General features: G+C 40.9%; 1 protein-coding gene across 2 annotated transcripts in view; it reads left to right on the top strand.

Moving 5' to 3' along the window:
- The first annotated feature begins 308 nt into the window (after nt 1-308).
- The window catches only part of PHC1 (polyhomeotic homolog 1), a 274,243-nt gene continuing 248,740 nt past the window's right edge, over nt 309-25,811 (top strand). Inside the window, exons 1-2 of one of the 2 annotated variants that reach the window (XM_058166765.1) lie at nt 309-592; nt 22,020-22,201. In XM_058166765.1, the coding sequence (XP_058022748.1) occupies nt 22,133-22,201 (69 nt within the window). In that variant the 5' untranslated portion in view covers nt 309-592; nt 22,020-22,132. The remainder of the gene's footprint in view (nt 593-22,019; nt 22,202-25,811) is intronic. The other variant, XM_058166767.1, reaches the window with a different exon arrangement.

The raw sequence follows: 25,811 nt of genomic DNA, 5'->3' as shown, positions 1-25,811 counted from the left end.
TCCCTTCTGCCTCCCTTCCTTGGAGGCTCGTGAACCCTTATTCGCAGAAATTCAACAAGTCAAGAAAAACGCATCCTTCTAAGCTGTATCTCCTGAACTCCTAACCATAGTGAGAAGAGCAGCACCGGCTCACTCACTTCTGCGTTGCCTGCAATCGAAATCAAGAGCCGCCCAATACCAAAGATGATCGACCTCGAGCGCCAGCTCCCCATCACCATGGCAACTGCAAACCTCACTAGTCAAGTGCTCAAGGCGAAGGCAAGTCATGTGCTCCGGAAGAACCGCCTTTTGGCGCCCCCTTTGGCAGGAAGTGGGTAAAAGAGAAGACAAGGAGGGGGAAGCCTGAGCTAGGAAATTAAACACTCGGCGGAGTGGTCGGTTTATATCGGAAAGCGGCTTTGACTTCGGGAAAGGCGATCTGCCGAGGGGGCGCGGTGCCAGCCCTTTGGGCCCCTCCCCTCCTTCCTGGGTTTCTTCGCTGCCGCCGCCGGATCCCGCCTCCGCCCCGACCCCCCCCCGTCGCTGGGAGGGCTGCTCTGGGTCGTTGGCGCGCCCCCTTCGGGGTAGACGCTAGGCCTAGCTGGAACCAGAGGTAAGGAAGTGGTGCCCGACCCAGGACCACATCTGCAGGTCACTTTTCCTCCTGCAGCCATTGTGGTTCCCGCCCCTCCTTTCGCCCCATGCAGTTTCGGACCATTTTTTGTTAGTGAGCTTCTTGTTCGTGGTCTGTTTTTCTCACCGGTCTCTTGATTGTTCACACAATGAGTAGCGGTATCTCGGGTCAATTGTTTATTCTGTCTTGCTCCGCTCGTGTCTGGTTCCTTTGATAGCTGCACTTGAAACACGTGTTTCCCGCGTTAATATTTTACCTGCACAATCTCTGTAGGGCATTCTTGTAACAATACTTGCAGTACTTTTCGCAGAATGAAGGCTTCAGCACCCTACCTGGTCCTTCTCTACCTTCCTGCCTACTCCTACCATCTATTAAAAATTCTTTCTGGAACCTAGAGAAGTCTGTCGCTTTCTGGTTAACTGCTGAAAAGCGTCTGACCGACTTCTTTTGTAGAATAAGGTTCATTTGAATTCTTACTGATTAAAAGCATCAAAAGGCAAGGTAGATAACTCCGGAGCTGCTAACAAACTTCCAAAATCTACATTTATTTCACTCAGAAATTCAAGATTTTATTGGGGATAGGTAAATGGCAGATAAAAGGTATCAAGAAATGAATCTGACTAAAAATAAAAATTAAAACATAACTTGCCTCTAGTATCTAGATATCCGATTTAGAACGAAGGAGAAATTTTCTGACAGTGAGAACAATTAATTAGTGGAACAATTTGTCTTCAGAAGTTGTGGGTGCTTCATCACTGGAGGTCCCTGCTTGAGCAGTGGGTTGGGCTAGAAGACTTCCAAGGTCCTTTCCAACTCTTATTCTGTTACCCATTCTTTCCTTAGGATTTGTCCTAATTAAAACAAGTTCTAATTTTTTTCTCTTGGAGAAAGAAACATTAGTTCATTGAAAACGTAAACTGCAAATTGTGTCAGAACCAATTGACAAAGATATTCAACCTTTTAAGGAGAATGGATATGCAAGCAGTTGAAGATTGATTCAGAAAGCATGGGGGAATTATGTTATTTCTTTCAAAATTTCTTCCCCTGCTTCTAGCAACATAATTTCTGATATTAAAGAGGTTCAGTGCCTTTATTATGCATACAGTTGCCTTAAGAAAAGGTTCTCCAAAGTTATAGCCATTAGCTTGCAGGAATGACTTTTAATGTCTGCCAGAATACATGGGCTAATTTTGCAATAGTTTTGAAATTGTTAACTTTACATTGACATGAGCAGAGAGCACAGTCCCTATAGCTGTTCAGAGTTGTGCTTGAAAGTTTGCTCTTTTTTTCCAGGGTTAGGGGTTTTCCAGGGTTCAGGTGTGGGGGGAAGAGAGACAAAAGAAAAAATAGAATGCATACATTTTTAAAACAAAAGCATTAAAGGGTGAACTAGTATTGTCACTGCGTCGTGTATAAAGTCCTAGGAAAGAATACGCTAACATCACTTTATTACTGAGTTGCAATCTGAAACCCAGGGCAATATATAGGCTTCCAAAACTCTAATATGATTCCTAGAGCTCTCCAAAGGTTGTTACTAAAAGATTTTAAAGTTAAATTAGCTAATTTTTAGAAGCTTAGTTTTTGTTCCGGGCTACCTGTTGCTTTTTTGAGCACAATTAGTACTCAAACTGTTGATACTGTAGCTCCTTTTTCCCAGAAAAAGAATAGAATAGAATAGAATTCTTTATTGGCCAAGTGTGATTGCATACACAAGGAATTTGGTGAATACGCTCTCAGTATACATAAAAAAAAGATACATTCGTCAAGAATCATATGGTACAACACTTAATGATAATCATAGGGAACAAATAAACAATCAAATCATATTAGGAAACAGTCAATATAAATCGTAAGGATACCCAGCAACAAGAATTCTGCACTAATGTGTTTCGCAGAGGCAAGTTGTATAAACTTTAAAATAATTTATTTTGGTTTGCTGATAATTTATAAGTTTGAAAACCTATTGTGTTATGATCAAGTTTCAATAGCACTGTAGTTGTATTTTGAACTAATTCAGGTTTCTTAATTATCTTTGAAGATTCAATGTTCAATGTTTTGCAGCAAACAACAAGAAAATATGAGTGTTGCCAGTTTATCTTTGGCACAGAAATAATTATAGCTGGTATCTCAACAATCAAAAACAGTCTGGTAGTATCTTGTCAAATTAGCAAATTATTATAAAGCATTTCAGAACAGTCTTAAGTTGATAAATTTTTGCTTACTGGTTGAGCTCTGTTATTCTTTCTTTCTTTCTTTATTAGATTTCTTTGCTGTCCATCTTGTTTTAGGTGCCTCTGGGCAGCTTACAACATCAAGAGTGAAGAATAAATATTTCTAATAATGTAAAAATTACAATTAAAAAGATGGAGAGGAAGGGAGTGGGGTGTGTAGGGGAGAAGGTGGGGACGATTCTAAATCTGTCAACCACCTCCAGTATGATACACCCCTATTTGGGTCCAATGTCTACTGGCAGAGGCTGATTTAAGGCCCTTAAGGAAAATCAGAAGAGTGGGAGTGGATCTCACCTGGGAGACAAGATATTCCAAAGAGTTACGTCAGAAAAGGCTCTCCTGCTAGCCAAAATTCCTTGACTGATGGGGCCCATAACTTGCCCCTTCTGCCAGCATGGGGGTGAGATGGTTCTCAGATTGGAGTGGGACAATTTGCCATTGCCAACTTGCTGTGGGGCAACTTGCTGCGGGACAATTTAACAATTCTGTTTACTGGTAATTATTTAAAATACGGGACCGCCTGCTGTTACCACATGCCTCCCACCGACCCGTATGCTCCCATAGAGAGGGACTTCTCAGGGTGCCGTCCGCCAAACAATGCCGGCTGGTGGCCCCCAGGGGAAGGGCCTTCTCTGTGGGGGCTCCCACACTCTGGAACGAGCTTCCCCCGGGTTTACGCCAAATACCTGACCTTTGGACATTCCGTCGCGAACTGAAGACACATCTCTTTATCTGCGCGGGGCTGGCTTAAATTGGAATTTTTTAATGTTAAATTCTATTAATTTTTAAACGGGGTTTTTTAGTTTATGGCAAATTTTAATTTTCAGGCTAATTTAAATAAGTTTTTTAAACTGCATTTTAACCTGTATATTGTATTGTTGGTTTTATCTTGCCTGTACACCGCCCTGAGTCCTTCGGGAGAATAAAAATCGGGAGGTATAAAAATCAAATAAATAATAATAATAATAATAATAATAATAAAATAAATAAAAATATTTTAATTTTTGCAATTTACATTTCATTCTGTCTCTCTTTTTCCATCCTTTCTTTAAGGATTCTATTCCACTATTTCTTTTTTTTTTTTTTAATTCAAAAAGTTTTACAGAAAATTCCCCCCCCCTCCCCTCCTTCACAACCCCTCCCCCGACTTCCCAGAACGAGCACAGGGTACAGTTAAAAATAAAACAAACATATGCTAAAAAAATTTCGTCCCAACTTAATTATACCCCTACAATCATCAGTTCCTAACTTCCCCCGAAAACAATCAAAAATAATACATCATAATCATTCAAAAACAGTCTGCTAACTCTTAGTCTGATATCTACATTGAATATAGTCAATCCATTTTTCCATTCCTTTAAGTATCTTTCTTGTATTGTCTTTCAAAAGGCTGATATTTTTGCCATCTCAGCCAAATTGGCAACTTTCAATATCCATTCTTCTATTGTAGGTACTTCTTTTTTCTTCCAGTATTGTCCTATTAGTAATCTTGCTGTTATTAGATTTAAAATCAATTTAGTCTCAATTACTGTACAGTCCATAATAATTCCCAACAGAAAAATTGCGGCAGGAACTTTATCTTCTTTTCAAAACATTTTGTAAAATCCACCAAATTTTTATCCAAAAGGCCTTTATATCCTTACAAGTCCACCAAATGTGAAAATATGTAGCGTCATCACAATTACATCTCCAACATTTTGCTTGCATATCTGGATACATACACGATAATTTCTTAGGATCTAAATGCCATCTATACAACATTTTATAAAATTTTCTCTCAAATTCTGTGCTCATGAATTTAACATTTCTAACCCAAATTTTTTCCCAAGTTTCCAATAATATTGGCTCCTGAAAATTTTGTGCCCACTTTATCATACAGTCCTTTACCAAGTCCCTTTCAGAATCTATTTCAAGTAACACATTATACAATCTCTTTATATGCTCCTGAGACTGATTTCTAATTTGCTTTACCAAATTTCCCTCGTTCTGCTTTATACCAATTTTCTGATCTTCCTTCCATCTAGTACGTAGTTGCCCATATTGAAACCAAGTATAATTTTTCCCTTCTTCTTTTAGTACATGCAAAGATTTTAATTGCAAATTCCCTCTTTCAGTATACAAAAGATCTTTATATGTAATCATTTCCTGATTCTGTTCTATATTTATATTCTCTATTGTATGTCTAGGACTTGCCCACATAGGAACCTTATAATTTAGTTTATAAGAGTATTTTTTCCAAACACGCAGAAGAGCAGTTCTTAACACATGATTTTTAAAGGCCTTATCCACTTTTTTGTCATAAATTAAATATGCATGCCATCCATATAGCAAGTCATAACCTTCTATATTCAAAATTCTTTCCTCCGTTAAATTAAACCAATCACTTATTGCAGAGAGAGCAGCTGCTTCATAGTATAATTTAAAATTGGACATTTTTAAACCTCCCCTTTCCTGAGAATCTTGAATTATTTTCATTTTAACCCTAGCTTTTTTACCTTCCCATATAAATTTGTTAATTCCCATCTGCCATTCCTCAAGATTCTTATCTTTCTTCATTATTGGTATCATCTGAAAGAGGAATAAAAATCTAGGTAAAACATTCATTTTAATAGCAGCTATTCTCCCCAGCAAAGATAATTGCAATTTTTTCCAAACAATCAACTCCTTTTGAACTTTTTGCCATAAAACCTCATAATTATTCTTATACAATTTCACATTTGATGATGTAATATAGACCCCTAAATATTTAACCTTCTTTACAATTTCAAATCCTGTTATTTCCTCTAGTTTTTTTTCTGTTGTCTGGCCATATTTTTTATTATCACTTTTGTCTTTTTCTGATTTACCTTAAACCCTGAAACCTTCCCATATTGATCAATTATTTCCAACAAAGATATACTAGAATTTATAGGGTTTGTTAAAGTAATCACCAGGTCATCTGCAAAAGCTCTCAGCTTATATTCATGTTGTCTAACTTTAATTCCCTCTATCTCCTTTACTTCTCGTATTTTATCCAATAATGGTTCTAGAGTTAAAATAAACAATAATGGTGATAAAGGACATCCCTGTCTTGTTCCTTTCGCAATCTTAAAAGGTTCTGTTAAGCTACCATTAATTATAATCTGTGCTGTTTGCTCTCCATAAATTGCCCTAATTATTCTTAAAACCATCTCCAAATTGCATCTTTTCTATTAGTTTAAATAAAAAATCCCAATGCAATCGATCAAAAGCTTTCTCTGCATCAAGAAAAATAAATGCTGCTGGAATAAAATTTTCTTTTCTAAATACTCCAGTAAATTAACAATCTGCCTAACATTATTCCTCATCTGTCTCCCTTTTATAAATATAGATTGATCATTATGAATTCTTCGCTGCAAAATCAACATTAATCTATTAGCTATTATTTTAACAAAAATCTTATAATCATTATTTAAAAGTGAGATTGGCCTATAATTCCCAGGTTTAGAACAATCCTGTTCCTCTTTTGGTATCAATGAAATAAAAGAGGTTCTCCATGAGGGGAATTCTCCTAATTGTATCTGATTAAATAATTCCTTAAGTGGACCTAACATCTCATCCTGTAAATTCCTATAATAACTAACTGTAAGCCCATCCGTACCAGGAGTTTTCCCATTTTAATTGTTTAATTACCAAAATAATTTCTTCAGAGGTTATAGGCGTTCAGTTCATCCGTTTGTTCTAAAGTTAAATTTTAACCTTATATTCCTTCAAATAATTATCAATATCCCTATTCAATATATTATCTTTAAGATATAAATTTGTATAATATTCTAAAAAGCTTTTTAATTTTATCCTGTTGATATCTCTCTTTGCCTTTATATTCTATTTTTTCTATAGTACGTTGTTTTTGTTTTTTCCTTAAGGTGTATGCTAACCACCTACCAAGTCTATTTGCATTACAAAAAGTATTATGTTTGGCATATTGTATATTTGTTGCCACCTGATCAGCCATTATCATATTAAATTGACTCTGTAATAACTTTATTGCATCTTTAAGTTTTTGATCATGCGGGTTATGTATTAATAATTGTTGTTTCTTATAAATTTCCTCTTCTAGATACCTACGCTGTCTTTGTTGCTTATTTCTCTGTCTATTATTAATATATATTAATACACCTCTCATAAAAGCTTTACTGGCATCCCAAACCATTTCTATTGATGTTTCGTTATTCAAATTATAATCAAAAAATTCTTTCATCTGCTTTTTACATTGATTTACATTATCCTGATATCTAAACAAATTTTCATTTAATCTCCATGTTCTTCTACCTTCTTTTCCATATTGCAATTCCATCCAAACAGGACTATGATCAGACAAATATCTTGGAAATATCTTAGTTTTCTTCACCCTAAAAAGCAAATCATTAGAAATTAAAATAAAATTAATACGTGAGAAGGATTGATGCCTATCAGAGACAAAGGTATAGTCTCTTTCCTCCAAATTCCGCAGTCTCCATACATCTCTCAACTCAAAATCTTCTATCATGTCAAAAAAGGATTTAGGCAGCTTTGCATGTGCAGGTATCTTCTTAGAAAAAATTATCTTGTCCTTTCATGTATCTATTACTCCATTCCAATCTCCCAATATAATACACGATTTATAATCCCATAGAATCAACTTATCATACAACATTCTATAAAATTTTTCTTGTTGCTGATTGGGTGCATATATACCAAACAAAAGGGTCTTTTTTGTTTCTATTGTAAGTTCAATAGCAATATATCTTCCGTGAATATCTGCCTCCATTAAGTTGGCTGGTATATCTTTTCTCAAATAAACCACTATGACATGTTTTTTGTCCAAAGCTGAGGCAACATTTTGTTACCTAACTTTGAGTTTATTAAGTACTTTTGATCTGATAGTTTAGTATGCGTTTCTTGTAAGCAAATCACATCATTTCTAAATTGTTTCAAATAATGAAATATTTTTCTTCTCTTCTGAGCTGAATTCAAACCATTGACGTTCCAGGTCAAGATTTTATTTGCCATTACTGGTCTGCTGAAGCTTTTGAGCGATCAGCTGAAGATCGTCCTACCGTATCTTTGGTTGTGCTCCTCCCACCACTTCTGTAGCAGAATTTTGAACTTTACCTTGGGTTTGTTGCTCCTTTTCTTTACGCTTAAGGGCTCCCCTCGTCAGTCTTTGTTCTTGTGGTTGTTCCACAGATGGTAATATCACTGGGATCACCTCAGCTTCCACACCCATTTGAGTGTCTTGAATTCTTTTTTCTATTATTTCTATTTCAAGTTTCAGCACGGTAGAAAGAAAATCTTTGGCCTTAAGCACTGTATCAATACGATATCTCCTTCCTTGATAATACACTGTCAAACCAACTGGAACCTCCCATCTAAATTGAATCTGGTATTTCTTAAGTTCTTGTGTAAAAAATGTAAAGTCCTTTCTATCCCTTAACATCTTGGGAGGAATCTCTTTCAAAACCTTCAGCTCCTGTTCTCCTATTTTCAAATTTTTCTGAAATGCAACTTGCAAAATTTGATTTCTCACTGTTCTTTTCAAAAAATAAACCACAATGTCCCTAGGAAGTTTCTTCTGCCTGGCAATCCAGGAATTAACTCTATAAATTTTGTCAATTTGATAAGCAACCTCTTGTGGATCAAGTTCAATAAGTTCAGCCAGAGCTTCTGATAAATTTTTTTTTAGATCTTTCCCTTTCTCCTCATGCAAGCCCCTAATTCTCAGAGCTCCTTCCATCATTCTATACTGCATCACCACCACTTGATCTTCATTTTTGTCCAATTTGATTTGCATTCCCCCCATTCTATTTTCTATTTGACTGAGCAATTTCTTGCACCTCCTCCTCCACCACCTCCAGTCTTTTTGCCAAACCTTGGAAAGCCATCAAAATATCTTCTCTTATTTTTTTATTATTCTCTTTTATTTCTTCTCTTATTTTCTCATTATTGTCCATCATCTCCTTAAACCTTTCTTCAAACACTTTCCCTTGCTCTTTAGTCAAATCTTCCAAAGCTGGTTTAGAACCCCTTCTACCCCCAGTCTTAGGTGGTTTAGTAGCCATTTCAGTTTTTAAAATTCACAAAATATAAGTCTAGAAACTTCTCTTTTCCCCTTTAAGTATAGGAGAGCTCACTTCATTACAATCCACATGTAACATTTCTTAGCTTCTTGGTTACACAGCTTGTTTACAATTCCATTCTTCACTTTCACTTCCTTTCAGGCGCCATCTTCCTTTCACTTCCTTTCAGGCGCCATCAGTCAGTTAAAACAAAGAAAAAACATTTCTCTTTTTAAAAGGATAGAAGTCAGGAAATCAAAAATACTTGCAATCCAGTAGTTGTTCACTCGTGCTTATTCTGTCTGCTTATAGAAATCCACAAAGAAAAGACAATTAGCAGAGATGGACACTTTCTTCTTTTCCTGCTTTTGCAGGAGCGCACTGAAGATCGGAGCTTGGCAGGGTTATTTATGGGACTCGATCCTCAGGGCTCTGCTTAAGAAAAAACAAAGCCCCTGGGGAGATCTACCACTCCCCCGCTGCTCTTATCTCTCCCTTTCATCCAGGGAGGGAAATTAAAGCCGGCTTTTTCCTGGCTTTTACGATGTTCAGTACGGAGCGCCTTAATTAGGCACTCAGCGAAGAAGGTGGTGCCAACCTTCTTCGCTGAGTGGAAGAAATAGTGGAGTAGAAGAAATTCCACTATTTCTTTGATATTAGTGTAACTCTTGTCTGGCAGCGAGTTGTCCTGCAGTGAGTTGGGTATGGCGAGTTGTACCACAGTGAATTGGCCGTGGCAAGTTGGCTGTGGCAAGTGGGTTGGCTGTGGTGAATTGTCATAGACCCTTCTCAAATAGCCTGGACCCATGCCATGTTAGGCTTTCAAGGAGATAACAAACACCTTGAACTGTACCCGGAATCCAACTGGCACCCAGTGCAGCTTGCAGAACACTGGTGTAACATAGACCACTCTAGGGCCCTCCAGAATTGCCTGTGCAACTGCACTCTGTATCGATTATAGTTTCCAAAGCTGTTCAAGAATAGCACAATGAAGAGTGCATTGCAGTAGTCCAAAAGTAAGATGACCAGGGCTTGAATGACTGAGTGCAGGGATTCCCAATCCAGGAATGGTGCAACTGATGCACAACATGAAGTTGTGCCAAGCCTCTCCTAGCCATGACTACCACCTGCTCTTTGAGCAAGAGTTGTGACTCCAGGATAACCCCCAACGCAACCCCATTCAGAACTAAAGATGTTAAAGAGTCCCAGATCTTGAAGCTCAATGCACCCAAAGCCATTTGTTTGCCCAGATTAAGTTGAAACCTGTTGTCCCCCTCGCATTCCCCTGGCACCATGAGAGGGTAGCTACATTGCTTGGATCACCAGGGTTGGAGATAAAAAATTGAGTATCATTAGCATCATTAGATACTTCATCCCCTGGTGGCAGATGATTTCATCAAGCAGCTTCATGTAGATGTTAAAAAAGAGTACCAAATCCTGTGGCATGCCACAAAAGAGCAACCATGGGCTGGATCTTTCATTCCCTATCAACACTGATTGGAACTGACCTTGGAGAAAGGAGTCAAATCAGTACAACACTGTTCTGCCCAGCCTCAAACCCCATAAGTGCCCAGAAGGATACCATGGTTGATGATATTGAAGGCTGCTGAAAAGTCAAGGGGAACAAGAATGATTGCAATACCCCCATCCCATGCTCACCAGAGATCATCAAGTGCAACCAATGTTGTTTCTCCCCTATAACTGGGCCTGAAACCTGACTGGAAGAAATCTACACAATTGGTTTCATCAAGGATCCTCTGAAGCTGCCAAGCAACAACGTTTTCTACCACTTTCCCTAGAAAAGAAAGATGGGAAACTGCCATTTCTCTCTTGTCGGATTAGCTTTTGGTTTATTGACATTCATCTAGTCCAGGTGTGTCCAATATGTGGGCCATGCTCTCCATGAAACCCTAGGCAACTAATAATGAGGCATCACAAGTTATAGTAAAAAATATTTAAAAAATAAAGGAAAATTAGAATTTTTTTATAGGCCAAGTGTGATTAGACATGCAAGGAATTTGTCTCCAGTGCATAAGCTCTCAGTATACATACAATAGTGATTATCATAGTCAGAAATACATTCATGATAAAACATTAGATACAGCACTTAGTGATAGTCATGGATAGTAAATAAGCAATCAACATAAATCATTCTAGGATACTAAATAAACAATATAAATCATAAGATACAAGCAACAGTTAAAGTTACGAGATAGGTAATAGGGAAGATGAGAATAAAGATGGTAATACTGCTTTTCTAGATAGTTTGACAGTGTTGTGGGAACTTGTTTAGCAGAGTGATGGCATGGGGGGAGGGACTGTCCTTGTGTCTAGTTGTTCTGATGTTCAGTGCCGTGTAGTGTCGTTTTGAGGGTAGAAGTTGAAAGAGTTTATGTCCAGGATGTGTGGGGTCTAAATATTTTCACAGCCCTCTTTCTGGCTCATGCAGTATATGGGTCCTCAATGAAAGAAATTGTAACCAATTGTTCTGTAGTTCTAATTATCCATTGAAGTCTGAGTTTTCTTTTATATATATATATATATATATATATATATATATATATGTCTTTGGTTGTTCGGGTTTTCTCCCGTGTAAAATTGGAAGTGTCTTGGCGACGTTTCGACGAAGTCTCATTCGTCATCTTCAGGCTTCAGCTTCATGCTTCTGGGAGCAATGTGTGATCGCAGCTGTATATATATATATATATATATATATATATATATAAATTTTTATTTCCATTTTCCAACATCATATTTATGTACAATTTGTTATCTATCATTAATCATTAATTTTTATTTATTGCTGATTCGGGCCTGTCTGACTGCCACTTTCCTTTCTTCACAACCTCCCTCTACCCTCTACTACTTTCCCCTCCTTCATCTCCTTCACTTTACTACTTCCTCTCCTCCTTCTCCACTTCTCCCTTCTTCCACCCTCTCTAACCTTCTTATTCCCCTCCTCCTTCTCAACTCTTTCCTACCTACTTTCTTCCCTCCTTCTACTCCTCTCTCCCTTTCTTTCTGAAATGGCAGTCGGGCAGCCCCAATATCATTTCAAATTTTAATTTCATATCTTCAATCATTACTGTACATTAATAATCCATGTATCATTTCCCCCCCCTCTCCCCCCTTGCCCCTCCCCCCCGGACTTCCCAGAGCAAATACTGGGTATTATGACCAACAATCACAAGCTAAAGTATACAAAATATACATAAACTCCCACCCCTCTTTAAAACTTTAAATCCCCTCACAATAAAAATAAAGAGATAAGAAAGAATAAGAAAAAAGAAAAAAGAAAAGGAACAATACCAATACAATCTTCCCTTCACATATTGCTTCTTCTTATAGTCCATTTTTAAAATTAGTCCATCTTCTCAAATTCAAATTTTTTCCACTTGTATATTCCTTCAAATTTCATAAATCCATTTCTTAAATTACAGTCCATCTTCTCGAGCTCAAATTTTTATCACTTATATATTTCTTCAATTGTCATAACATTTAATGTCCGATCTTCCAATATTACTCCATCAGTCAAATATCATTACAAATAAAGTCTCTCAGATACAATATTTCCAACTTAACTTAATAACTTTTTACTGTCTATAAACGTATCAATTAAAATGAATAATCATTTAAGTTACATCCACAATATAACAGTAAACAATTAACATTTAACAATTACCGTATATACTCGAATATAAGCCGATCCGAGTATAAGCCGAGGTCCCCAATTTTACCCCAAAAAACTGGGGTAAACTGGGGACTCGAGTATAAGCCGAGGGTGGGAAATGAGGCAGCTACCGGTCGGGGAAACCCTCCCTCCCTCAGCCGAGAAGGCTGGCGGCTCCCCGCCCGCCTCTCACTGCACCGCAGGGCTTCCCGCTAATGCAAAAGCCCGCCAAGTTTGCGCCATCCGTATAATGTGAAAAAGAAAAAAAAACTCGAGAGAAAGTCAGATATATCGAGTATAAGAGGACGTTTTTCAGCACAAAAAACGTGCTGAAAAACTCGGCTTATACTCGAGTATATACGGTAACCCACAACATTATCTAAATTCATAAATTTTACTTTCCATCCTTCACAATTAAATAGTATCATCTCATAGGTTTATACCTTACAAATAACAAATAACAAAACCTATAATTTATATCCTAAACAAATCAATTCTAAAAATTAACCATAATCATCATATTCACATCTTAAATATTCCTCCCCTCTCCTATTTTATTTTCCATCATCTCCAAACCAGTTAACTTAGCATCTAACAACAAAAGATTCCCACTCTTTAAAACATTAATATAGAAATGTCTTGCTTTCATAACTGTATTAAAAAAATACTTTCTACCTCTAAAATTCACTGACAAACCCATTGGAACTTCCCATCTTAAATATATCTGATGTTTCTTAAACTCATCCACTAAAAAAGCAAATTCTCTTCTCTTTCTTAACATTTTAGGAGGAATTTCCTTCATCATTTTTATATCTTGTCCCAATATTTGAAATTTATTTTTATAAAAGGCTTGCAAAATTTCATACCTAACCTTTTTAGTTGTAAAATAAATAACCACATCCCTCGGTACTTTTTGTCTTGCCCACCAAGAATTAACTTGATAAATTCTTTCAATATTAATTTCAAAATCTTCTGGCTCCACACCCTTTATCTGAGCAAAAGCTTGCGTAAAAATCTCTTAAATTTTCCTTCCTACTTTCCCTCAACCCCCTCACCCTTATAGCATATTCCATTAATCTATATTGTAATATTACTCTTTCTTCATCTGCCCTATCTATCTTTGCCTGTATATCTTCCATCTTATTATCTAAGTTCCAATTGTTTTGATTCTTTTGAATTTCCTCTATTTTCCTTTGCAACTCTAAATTAACTTTATTAACTTCTGCCAAACTATCCTCCATCTGAATACAAGATCATAATATCCTTTACCATTTTCATTTCCCTCTTCTGCTCTTCCACCACTTCCTTAAAATCTAACATCTCTCTCTATTTCATCAAATTTTTGATCTATTTCTGAAAAACGAGTCTCCAGAAACTCCTGTAAAAAATTTCTTAATTCCTCTTTGATTTCTTCTTTTAATTTTCGTATCTGAGCTAAAGAAATTTCAAAGTTTTTAGTGGCTTTTGGTACTATTTGCTTAAAAGCCATTTTTTAAAATATATAATCTACCCAGTAACAGAGGACAAAAAGGGGTTAAAAGGGAAAGATTCAAAAAACTTTTCTTCTAAATCGACTATAATCCCAAAGAAAAAGAAAAAATATAAATCATAAAATTCTTATTTCTTCCATTTAGTCAGTATCTTCTTGTATATCTCCTAATTCCACACTAGCTGTTAATAAGCATTTCCTTAACTTTCGTTTCCAATACACAAATCGCCATTTGCTCGCATTCCACAACACGCCATTTGCTTTCTTCTCTCCTATCTTTGCAACAAATGCTTGGGGCTTGCAGTCTATTAGGGGCTTGCAGTCTTCTTACAAACAAATGCTAGAACTCCAGTTTCTGCTCTGTCCGCGTTACAATCCATCACAAATCAATTTCTGCCCCGGAGATTGGACGCTACGTTTTTTCTTGCCAGAAGGCAGATGCCCTCGGAGTCTGGAGCTTCTTTCAGGCTTTGGAAGGAGCACTCCCCTCAAGCCCCCAGAAACTTTTCTGGGGCTTCTCTGGGTGGCTCAACTTCAGCTTGAATGCTCATCTCTCCCTCTTTGCCCGAGGGAGAGATTTATAAGCTGCCGGACAGCTAAATTACGCTGAAACAGACAAAGAAGCTGAACATGATCATGATGAGAAGCTAATAGCACTATTAGATCGGTGTAGGCAGGTGAGGTTATGGCTCAGTGTAAAGAAGCTGTAATTTAAGGTGCACGAAGTCCACTTCCATGGGCATATTTTGTCTTCACAAGGTTTAAAAGCTGATCCAAATAAAATTAGAGCCATTGTGGAGATGCCACCGCCTACTGATGTTAAATCAGTGCAGAGATTTCTCAGATTTGTTACCTATTTAGCAAAATTTCTGCCTCACCTATCGAAGGTGTGTCAGCCATTAAGACACCTTCTGAACAAAGATGCAATTTGGCATTGACTTCCCAAGCATGAGCAGGCAGTACAGGAGATAAAATGCTTGGTCACTATTGCTCCAGTGTTAAAATATTATGATTTTACAAAGACTGTTACCATCCAAAGTGACTCAAGCAAAAATGGCCTAGAATGTTGCCTAATGCAAGAAGGTCAGCTGATTGCATACACGTCCAGAGTGCTCTCTTCTTCCGAGTTGAATTATGCCCAAATTGAAAAGGGATTCTTAAGTATTGTACTTGCCTGCCAGCGTTTTCATCATTATCTTTATGGCTGGGATACAATCACAACCGAAACTGATCACAAGCCACTAATAGCCATATTTAAGAAAGCCCTTTTGTGTGCTCCCAAATAGCTGCAGAGCATGATGCTTAGTTTGCAGAATTACAACCTTCATGTTGTCTACAAACCAGGATGTGAAATGTATATTAGTGATACCCTGAGCAGGGCTACGTTAGATCAGATGACACTTGGAGGAGAACATGAGCATCAGACGGTCTGCTGGTTGCAACAGGAACAAACTCTTCGCCAAAGTTAACCAAGCAGACTAGCTTATGTCATTTTAGGTAGCACACAGATACTGATGTAGTTTTACAGGCACTGAAGACTAGCGTTATGAGTGGGTGGCCGGATGAGAAGGAGGCAGTTCCGGCAATAGTAAGGGAATATTGGTCTTTCAGAGATGAGATTGCCGTACAAAACGGGATCTTGTATAAGGGCCCAAGACTCATAGTGCCTAGGTCAATGAGAGCAGAGATGCTGTTGCATATACACTTGAGCCATATTGGCGGAGAGGCATTGTATAGACAAGCCTGTGACACGCTTTACTGGCCCAACATGCAAGGCGAAATCAAGCACTTCATTAGCAATTGTTCTACCTGCAACGAATATGCGTATTCACAACAGAGAAACCATGATGTCACATGAGATACCATCACGTCCTTGGCAAATTGTTAGCATGGATGCAGAAAAAGAGTATCTAATATTAGTTGATCATTAATCTGACTTGGGAAATCAAACTCTTTACAGACTGTTTGGCTGAGACTACCATTAAGAGATGCAAGACTCATTCTGCACATTATGGTCAACCAGATAAAGTGATCTCAGATAATGGTCCTCAGTTTACAAGCTTACAATTTAGGAAATTTGCCACGGAATGGGAGTTCGAGCATGTGACCACCGCACCATCTGCAAGCTAACGGCAAAGCTGAATCAGCTGTAGGAAAGCTCACAGTGAAGGTAAAGATCCATGGAAAGCCATTCTACCTTGGAGAAATACCCCATCTGAGGGCATGGACAGTAGTCGGCACAGAGACTGATGGCAAGGAGACTAAAGACATCACTGCCAGTGGCTGACAGGCTGCTTGAGCCCTCGGTGATACAAGAGGTTCCAGAAAAGTTACAGCTGAAAAGACAAGCAGTCAAGGCAAGATATGACAACTCAGCTAGAGATTTGCCAGAATTGAAGATTGGGGAACGGATTCGGATGAGACCGTTGCCTGGAGATCGAACAGGTCACTAGAAAATGGGTAGTTGTTTACAACAAGTGGCTCCACGTTTCTATTTAGTGGACGTTGAAGGAACTTTGTATCATCACAATCAGGAAGACTTGCGTATAGCTAAGTGGACAGATTTTACATATCCTGTGGACAGGCCAGATATATCTGGTATTACCACGCTGCACTTACCCATGGACAATGAGGAATGAACAGGGATGGCCTCAGATTAATGTTGATGAGAGCTCGGAGCAAGTGGGTATACCTGATAGGAGTCGAGTGCCTCCAGTAGTCGACGAGAAGAGCCCAGCAGTTCCAGTCAGGTTGGAGAAGCCCATAGTGCAAAGAGAGCCAGTCGGGCCAGAGGGCCAGTCATCACTTACAGTGGCAGATGTTCGCGACCACCAGACAGACTCAACTTGTAGGAAGTGTTATATTCTTCTTTTTTTCAATCTAACAGACTCAGTTTGTACAAAGTGTTGATTTTGTTCCCTTTTACAATTTGAACTCTTTTGCAATGTTTTATAATGTTTTATTATGTGATTATATTATGTTAATATGAAAAAGGAAGATGATAACAGTTGCTTGCATCAGAACTTTGCAAGTTTCACAACGTTTTATAATGTTTTAACATGTGATAGTTGTGTTAATATGAAGGGAAGATGTACAGTTGCTTGCATCAGAACTTCGTATGTTTCACAATGTTTTGTAATGTTTCAATATGTGATAGTTGTGTTAATATGAAGGGAAGATGTTACTGTTGCTTGCATCAGAACTTCATATGTTTCACGGTGTTTGTAATGTTTGTAGTTTTAGTAATAAGTATTTTATATCGTTTTAATGTATATATGTAATACTTATAGGGTTAGTGGGGTTTTGTAATGTTTTAAAATGTGATAGTTGTATTAATGAAAAAGGGAAGATATTATAAGGGTCATGTCTGCAGTCATGGCAGGATTAGTTTGAGATGTATTCCCTGACTCTCGAGGAGCTGCTGTGAGGTATTTCTGCTTCCTGTCATATGTAGATATATATTTTAACCAGGAAGTAATGTAAAGTAATGTATTTTATACCTTCTGCGCGTGCAGGGGTACATGCTGGAACTGATAGTTAAAATTCTTTTAAAAAAAAAGGCTCTGACAATCACAACTGTGCTATGCGATCATTGGAGTCTTTTTAAAAAAAAACCTTTTTAAAGCATTTTTTTACTACCTATTCGCCCGAGCCAGTAGTAAAAAAATACTTTTAAAAGGTAAAAAAAAGGCTCCAAGGATCACAGCTGTGGCATACGATCGTCGGAACCTTTTTTTTTACAGGGGTGGTGGGGGTGGAGTCCGTTTTTGCTCCCAGCAGGCTTCCCTGAAGCCTGCTAGGCTAACAATGGGGGTGGGTGGTTTTGAAAGAGAGAGAGAAAGAAAGAGAAGAAAGGAGGGAGGGAAGAAAGGAAGGAAGGAAAGAAAGAAAAAGAAGAGGAAGGAAGGACTGCAAACCTGGCATTAGATGCAGCCACAGAGGATAATCCAGGGCTGGAAGGGACCTGGAGGTCATCTAGTCCAATCCTGCTCCAGCGGGACATTGTTCTGTCTTTTGAGCCCCCAGTCAAATGTTTACATAGCCACGCCCACCCAGTCACATCACCCCACCAAGCCACACCCACAGAACCGGTAGGAAAGAAATTTAGATTTCACCACTAGGCTGGTGCATTGGGATCACCTCTGCCTCCCTCATGCCTCTGCTTCCACCTTCTGCAGGTGCCACCATGCAAGCCTCCCATGAGGAAAAAGAGGAAAAAAGCAAAGTGGCTCGCTGCAGAGCTGCCAGCTTCGGGAAGTGGCCCAACAGACAGAAGCCCTGCACCCAGAAAGAGATGGGCAAAAGTCATTCTGCGCTGAAGCAGAGGCATTCCGAGCCTTCAGTGTATCCCAGGATTGCAACGTTGAAGGTTCGGAATGGAACTTTTTTCTGAATGGCAGGAAAATGGAGAGGGGGATTTTCCTGCCTATCATCCTTCCCTCAGTCTGTGCTGAGCTTGAGGAATGGATGACAGGCAGGAAAATGCCCCATTGTCCTGCCTTTTGCAAAAAAGGCTCCATTCCGAACCTTCAGCTTATTCAAGAATTGCAATGCTGAAGGCTCAGAATGGAGCCATTTTCAAGAAAGGGGAGCACAGATTGAGGGAAGGATGGTAGGCAGGAAAATTCCCCTCCCCATTTTCCTGCCATTCACGACAAGGAATGGCTGGGAAGGGAGGGGCCAGGTGAGGTGCCCCTCGATGTGAGTGATGTCGAGCTGGCCATGCCCACCCAGTCACATGACCCCCAACAAAGCCACACACACCAAGCCATGCCCACAGAACCAGTAGAGAGAATTTTGAATTTCACCCCGTCCCTTACCCTTTTTCCACTGATACTCCCAGCATGATTGAGTTTTTGAGTGAGTCAGCTCTTATGACATGACCAAAATATGAGTCTCTGGCAAACTTGGCTTCAAATGATATTTTTGTTGAGGTTCGGTCTAGGACTTGTTTATTATTTTTGTAGCCCATGGGATGTATAATAGTCACCTCCAGTACCACAGTTCAAAAGTATTCATCCTTATCAGAATAGAGCTGGAAGAGGCTTGTAGGTCTTCTAATCCAGTCCTCTGCTCAAGCAAGATATCCTATACCTTGAGTGCCAAAAGCGTGCGCGCGTACACTATTGCACGCTTGCATGTGCCCACACCCATAATGAAATGCCACTCTGACGTGCCCCGCCCCCTGCATATGCATGTAATCCTTGCATGTGCGCACGACGACCCTCCCCCCCTGCGCATGCGCACGTGACCTCACATTCCAAAAGAGCATGGGGGGGGAAGCCTTAAAAACGGCTGTGGGGGTGGGGAAGCCTTTGCCTCCCAAAACGGATGTGGGGAAGGAATCCTCCAAGATGGCTGGGGGGAGAGACTCCAAAATAGCTGGGGAGGAGCCTCCAAAACATCTGGGAGGGGGGGAAGCCTTTGCCTCCCAAAACAGCTGTGGGGAAGCCTCCAAAATGGCTGGGAGGGAAGCTTTTGGCTCCCAAAATGGCTGGGGTGGGGAAGCCTCCAAGACAGCTGGGGGAAGACTTTGCTTCCCAAAACAGCTATGGGGAAGCCTCAAAACGGCTGTGGGGAGAAAGCCTTTGCCTCCCAAAACAGCTGTGGGGAATCCTCCAAGATGGCTGGGGAGAGGAGGAAGCCTCCAAAACAGCTGGGGAAGCCTCCAAAACAGCTGGGGAAGGAAGTTTTGCCTCCCAAAATGGCTGGGAGGAAGCCTCAAAATGGCTGTGTGTGGGGAAGCCTCAAAATGGCTGGGAGGGAAGCTTTTGGCTCCCAAAATGGCTGGGGTGGGGAAGCCTCAAGACAGCTGGGGGAAGACTTTGCTTCCCAAAACAGCTATGAAGCCTCAAAACGGCTGTGGGGAGAAAGCCTTTGCCTCCCAAAACAGCTGTGGGGGGGAATCCTCCAAGATGGCTGGGGAGAGGAGGAAGCCTCCAAAACAGCTGGGGGAAAGCCTCCAAAACAGCTGGGGGAAGGAAGTTTTTGCCTCCCAAAATGGCTGGGGAGGGGAAGCCTCCAAAATGGCTGTGTGTGGGGGGGAAGCCTTTGCCTCCCAAAATGGCTGGGGGGAAGCCTCCAAAACGGCTGGGAGGGGGGGAAGCCTTTGTCCCCCAAAACAGCTGGGGTGGGGGAAGCCTTTGCATCCCAAAACGGCTATGGGGGGGAAGCCTCCAAAACGGCTGGGGGGGGAAGCCTTTGGCTCCCAAAATGGCTGGAAGGTGGGGGAAAGCCTCACCTTCCAAAACAGTGCTGGGTGGGGAATCTCCAGAGATCTGGGCAGGCACAGGCAGCAGAAAGTGAGGAGAAAGATAGGTCCCAGCATGTGTCTCCTGCTTGCAGGCAGACCCGAAAATCAGCTGGCTGGCAGGAAGCCTGCGTGCATGCGCAGTGGAGCTGAGCTGGGTAATGGCTCGCATGCCTGCAGAGAGGGCTCCACGTGCCACCTGTGGCACGTGTGCCATAGGTTCGCCATCACGGTCCTATACCATTTCAGGCAAGTGACTGTCCAGTCTCTTCTTAAAAACCTCCAGTGATGAAACACCCACAACTTCTGAAGGCAAGCTGTTCTACTGATTAATTATCCTCACTGTTAGGAAGTTTCTCCTTAATTCCAGATTGCTTTTCTCTTTGATTAGTTTCCATCCAATGTTTCTTGTCTTGCCTTCTGCTTTGGAAAATAAATTGAACCCCCTCCTCTTTGTGGCGTCTTCTCTTCAAATAGTTAAATACTGCTATCATGTCCCCCTCATAGTCCTTCTTTTCTCTAGAATAGCCAAAGCCAAATCTTGCAACCATTCTTCATATGTTTTAGTCTCCAGGCCCTTAATCATCTTAGTTGCTCTTCTCTGAACTTTTTCCAAAATCTCAACATCTTTTTTCTAATATGGTGACCAAAACTGGATGCAGCTTTTATCTTATATGCCTTTTCCGCAATCCAGTTTTGACTGAAGGAAATCCTTTAGGAATCTTCTCTCTTTGTTGGATGGTTACAACTCATCCTAGAAGAATCAAATCAGATAGGATGGGTGTCGGCTTCCACAATCAATATTCTGACAAACCTAAATGAAATGTTCCTGCTTTATTCTTCTCTTCCTGTTTGTTTTGTTTTGTTCTATAGACTAACGTCGCTGTTCAGAGGGGCATGCCTTGCTCCATTTATCTTTTCCAAAGATTATCTTTCCCAAAGAGAAGCAACCTTTCTATACAGAAACCGTGTGATACCAACTCCCCCCCCCTCCCTGTGCATCCTCTACATAGGAAAGCTGTGGGGTGGATTAGCCACTTCTTTTTTGAAAGGCAGAACATCACCGTTTGGAAAGAAGTGGCTGATCTGGCATGTGGCCTTTGTATACAGAAGCCACTTTTTCCCAGAAGCAAACTTCTAAATGGCACCCACTTCTTTGGAGGGCATGAAAGGCCTTTGTATTAAAGAAAGGCATTTGATGGATTGGCTGCTTATTGGAAAAAAAATGGAGTGAGGCATCATGGGGAGGAGAGCCAAGGATGTTGTACCCACAGGAGCGGGAATCTATGCAAAGGGTGCCCCAGGGTGGTGGAGGCCCGGGCAGGCAACTTGTGTTGGAGAGACCTCCACCACCTTCTCAGGCTATAATTCTGTGCTCAATTGAGGTTGCAAGTTGAGGTCTACCTGTAGTGGAAAATACTATACATGTTGTCTTTGTTTAACAACCCTAATTGGGACCAGAATTTTCATTGCTGAAAGAAGTGGTTGTTAGGCAAAACATCAAGTGACAGTAGCACATAGCAATGGCAGTTTCAGTAGTTCCATTTGCGGTCATTAAGTTAGGATCTCATGCTGCTTCTGCCGTGCTCGCTCATCTCTGCTTCAGCTCCCTCCACCTATCTCTCCCCAATCTCTGTCCTTTTCTTTGGTGCCTACCCCTGCTGCACCCACCTGACTGTTGCCATCTTCTTCCCCCTGTTGCTGGCCCAGGTGCTGAGCAAGGATGCAGCCCAGGTTGTATGCTACAAATATGGGAGGATGGCAGAGCCTTGTTTATCAAAGGGAGCTTCCCCGGCCCAGCTAGAGAGATGGCCGAATGAACAATGAAGTGTGAAGTGGCATACTCCATTACTTACCAAGACAGGATAGACGTGGTAGTTCCCCTGGTAAAGGTTAGTGATGTAAGAGATGCTGTTTGGGATGGCGATAAACTGGAGAAAGCAGAGGGGATGATGGCTTCCTGGAGACACAGTGTATGTCCTGCAGTTTGCATTGGAAGCACTCCTGGAGATCCTTCAGGCTTCAGCAAGGAGTGGAAATAAGCCAAGTGCTGGCAGAGCATCCCCAGAGCCTTTTCTTTGCTCTAAGTCGAGAATAGCATAGCACAGCACAGCACAGAATTTTTTATTGGCTAAGTGTGATTGGACACACAAGGAATTTGTCTTGGTGCATTTGCTCTCAGTATACATAAAAGAAAAGATAAATTTGTCAAGAATCGTAAGGTACAACACTTAATGATAGTCATAGGGTACAAATTTAACACTTAATGATACAACACTTAATGATAGTCATAGGCTACAATTAAGCAATCAGGAAACAATATCAGTATCATAAGGATACAAGCAGCAAAGTTACAGTCATACAGTCATAAGTGGAAGGAGATGGGTGATGGGAGCGATGAGAAGATTAATAGTAGTGCAGATTTAGTAAATAGTTTGACTGTTGAGGGAATTATTTGTTTAGCAGAGTGATAGTGTTCGGGCAGAAACTGTTTTTGTGTCTAGTTGTTCTGGTGTGCAGTGCTCTGTAGAGTCGTTTTGAGGGTAGGAGTTGAAACAGTTTATATCCAGGATGTGAGGGATCTGTAAATATTTTCACAGCCCTCTTTTTGATTCATGCAGTATACAGGTCCTCAATGGAAGACAGGTTGGTAGCAATTGTTTTTTCTGCAGTTCTAATTATCCTCTGAAGTCTGTCTGTCTCGTTGGGTTGAAGAACCAAAAATGTCAGTTATAGAGGTGCAAATGACAGACTCAATAATTCCTCTGTAGAACTGGATCAATAGCTCCTTGGGCAGTTTGAGCTTTCTGAGTTGGCACAGAAAGAACATTCTTTGTTGTGCTTTTTTGATGACGTTTTTGATGTTAGCTGTCCATTTTAGATCTTGCGATATGGTGGCACCTAGAAATTTGAAGGTTTCTACTGTTGATACTGTGTTGTCTAGTATTGTGAAAGGTGGAAGTATGGAAGGGTTTCTCCTAAAGTCTACCACCATTTCTATAGTTTTGAGTGTGTTCAGTTCCAGGTTATTCCAGTCGCACCATGAGGCTAGTTGTTCAACCTCCTGTCTGTATGCGGATTCATCAATGTCTTGAATCAGACCGATCACTGTTGTGTCATCTGCAAACTTCAGTAGTTTAACAGATGGATCGTTGGAGATGCAGTCATTGGTATACAGAGAGAAGAGAAGCGGGGAGAGCATACAGACTTGGGGGGCCCCTTGTGCTAATTGTACAGGTATCTGATGTGATCCTGCTTAGCTTCACCTGCTGCTTCCTGTTTGTTAGAAAGCTTGTGATCTACTTACAAATCTGTTCAGGTACCTGTAGCTGGTTTAGCTTAGTTAGAAGGGTGTCTGGAATGATGGTGTTGAATGCTGAGCTAAACTCTACAAAGAGGACCCTTGCATAGATCTTTGGAGACTCAAGATGTTGTAGGATGTAGTGCAGAGCCATATTAACAGCATCATCCTTTGATCTATTTGCTCGGTATGCAAATTGCAAGAGGTCTACCAGTGGATCCGTGATGGTTTTCAAGTGGGACAGCACTAGCCTTTCAAAGGTTTTCATGACTACAGATGTTAGAGCAACTGGTCTGTAGTCATTCAGTTCCTTGATGGTGGGCTTCTATCACTATCACTGGGATGATAGTAGAGCGTTTGAAGCAAGAAGGAAGAAGGAACATAGCACATCTCTAGCACATCATAGCACATCTCTAGCAATTTATTGAAGATATGGGTGAAGATGGGGGCCAATTGGTCAGCACAGACTTTTAAGCAAGTAGTTATCTTCTCTGGGCCTTAGCTTTTCCTGGCTTTTGTCTGTGAAATAGGCCCTGCACTTCCTTTTCTGTGATCACTAGGGGTTGTGAACCTAATGGGATGGGGTCAGTTGTAGGAGGCTTGGCTGTTGTTGGTGTGTCTGAGATGGGGGCTGTGGAGATAGGTGGCTGTAGTTTCCTTTCAAACCTGCAGTAAAACACGTTCAGGTCAGCTGCCAGTTGTTGTTCTCCAAATGAACTGCAGAGTGTGCCAGAGATGAGGTTGGTTGTTACAGTGGATCTGCCTGGAGACTGAGATGTAACTTTTTATGGCCACGCCTCCATATGCCTCCATTGACTCCAGATTTTCATCTCAGTCGATCTGTCGAGACGTATCAGCAGATCCTCTGCATCAACCTATCTCTACAGCTCTGGATTCAGCTCAGGTTACTTTAAAAATTCTTAAAATGCTCCCAAATGGATTTTAAGCATGCTGGCCACTTCAGGGTGCAGAAAACGCTGCCATTTTCTCCCAGGCCGTTTATTCCCCCCCCCCCATTCAAATTGATCGCTGTGGGGTGCTGGGGCAAAAAGGGGTTACTCTCACTGACTTCGCTGCTGCCACCCCCCTTCTCCCAAAATCTTGCCTTGCTGATTCGGGAAGAGCGGGAAACCGCAGAAGGCTCCACAGCAGTAATTTAACATCGCGGCTGCAGAAACTGCTTTGGAGCGGCTCTTCTGGCACGTGCCAAATTCAAACACCAGCAGGCGAAATGGCCGGCGCTGAGCCAGTTATAAGTGGGCATTTGGAAAGGAACCTGGAGGGCTCAAAGCCGGACAGCAACGGCCACCTCGTTTATTTAAGCAGACAACGAGGGCAGCCCTGTGGCTTGGACAAGCCTCTGCTTTGGGGAAAAGCTGCTAATTGCAGGTCAGGCTTTGCCACCATTATTCCTTGGCCTAAGCAACTATTCCCCCTACTGACCAAAAAAAAAAAAAAGATTTAAAACAGGAGGAGTTTTATTGGAGCTGGCAACCCCTTAGGGTTTCCCTAGGTAAGCCGCCCTTCTTAACAGTCATTGACTGTCTCAGTGTGCTGGCCGCACCGCACTCCAGTACTGCCGCTACTGCTGCTCTTGATACTATGGCAGACCAACATTCAGCCCCTGGTGGAAGGAAAGCAACATCCAAATCAGTTGCTGGACGCAGGGCTCAACAGCAGCCCTCCGTCAGAACTCAAGGATCTTGAGCGTAGACAGAAGGCCTTGGAAAAACAGGTTTCCCAGGCTGAAAGGAGACAGGCCCTTCTTCTCGAGGCACAGTCAGCCAACACTTTTCCTTAACCTCCGATTGAACCACCTGTCCCTCAATCTGGAGCCTTATCACCTGAATGACTACGCTATCACCTGATATGACACCCTCTGCTAACAAAGATTGCAGCGGCCTTAGTGACCCCTTCACTTGTCCCACTCCTGCGAAGGAACCTGACACTCTGCAAGCCGCTAAGCCAGTTGAATTACAACTCAGTGAATTGCCCGAAGCCATACAAGACCTGATTACTGGAGCCATCACACGAGGTATCACAATCAGCATTCAGGAATATCGATCAGCATCAGTTGCATCTGACCATGCTTCACGTCATCGTCACGCTTCGACATCAGCAAGCCGTGCTGTCTCCCCACAATGTGCTGTCTCCCCTTCTCACCCAGGGGATAGTGAAGCTCTATTCCAGGAGGAAGAAGC

Source organism: Ahaetulla prasina, chromosome 2 (genome assembly GCF_028640845.1).
Source record: "Ahaetulla prasina isolate Xishuangbanna chromosome 2, ASM2864084v1, whole genome shotgun sequence".
Lineage (NCBI taxonomy): Eukaryota > Metazoa > Chordata > Lepidosauria > Squamata > Colubridae > Ahaetulla > Ahaetulla prasina.
Note: the sequence above shows the minus strand (reverse complement) of the source record. Positions and strands in the feature narration are given on the sequence as shown.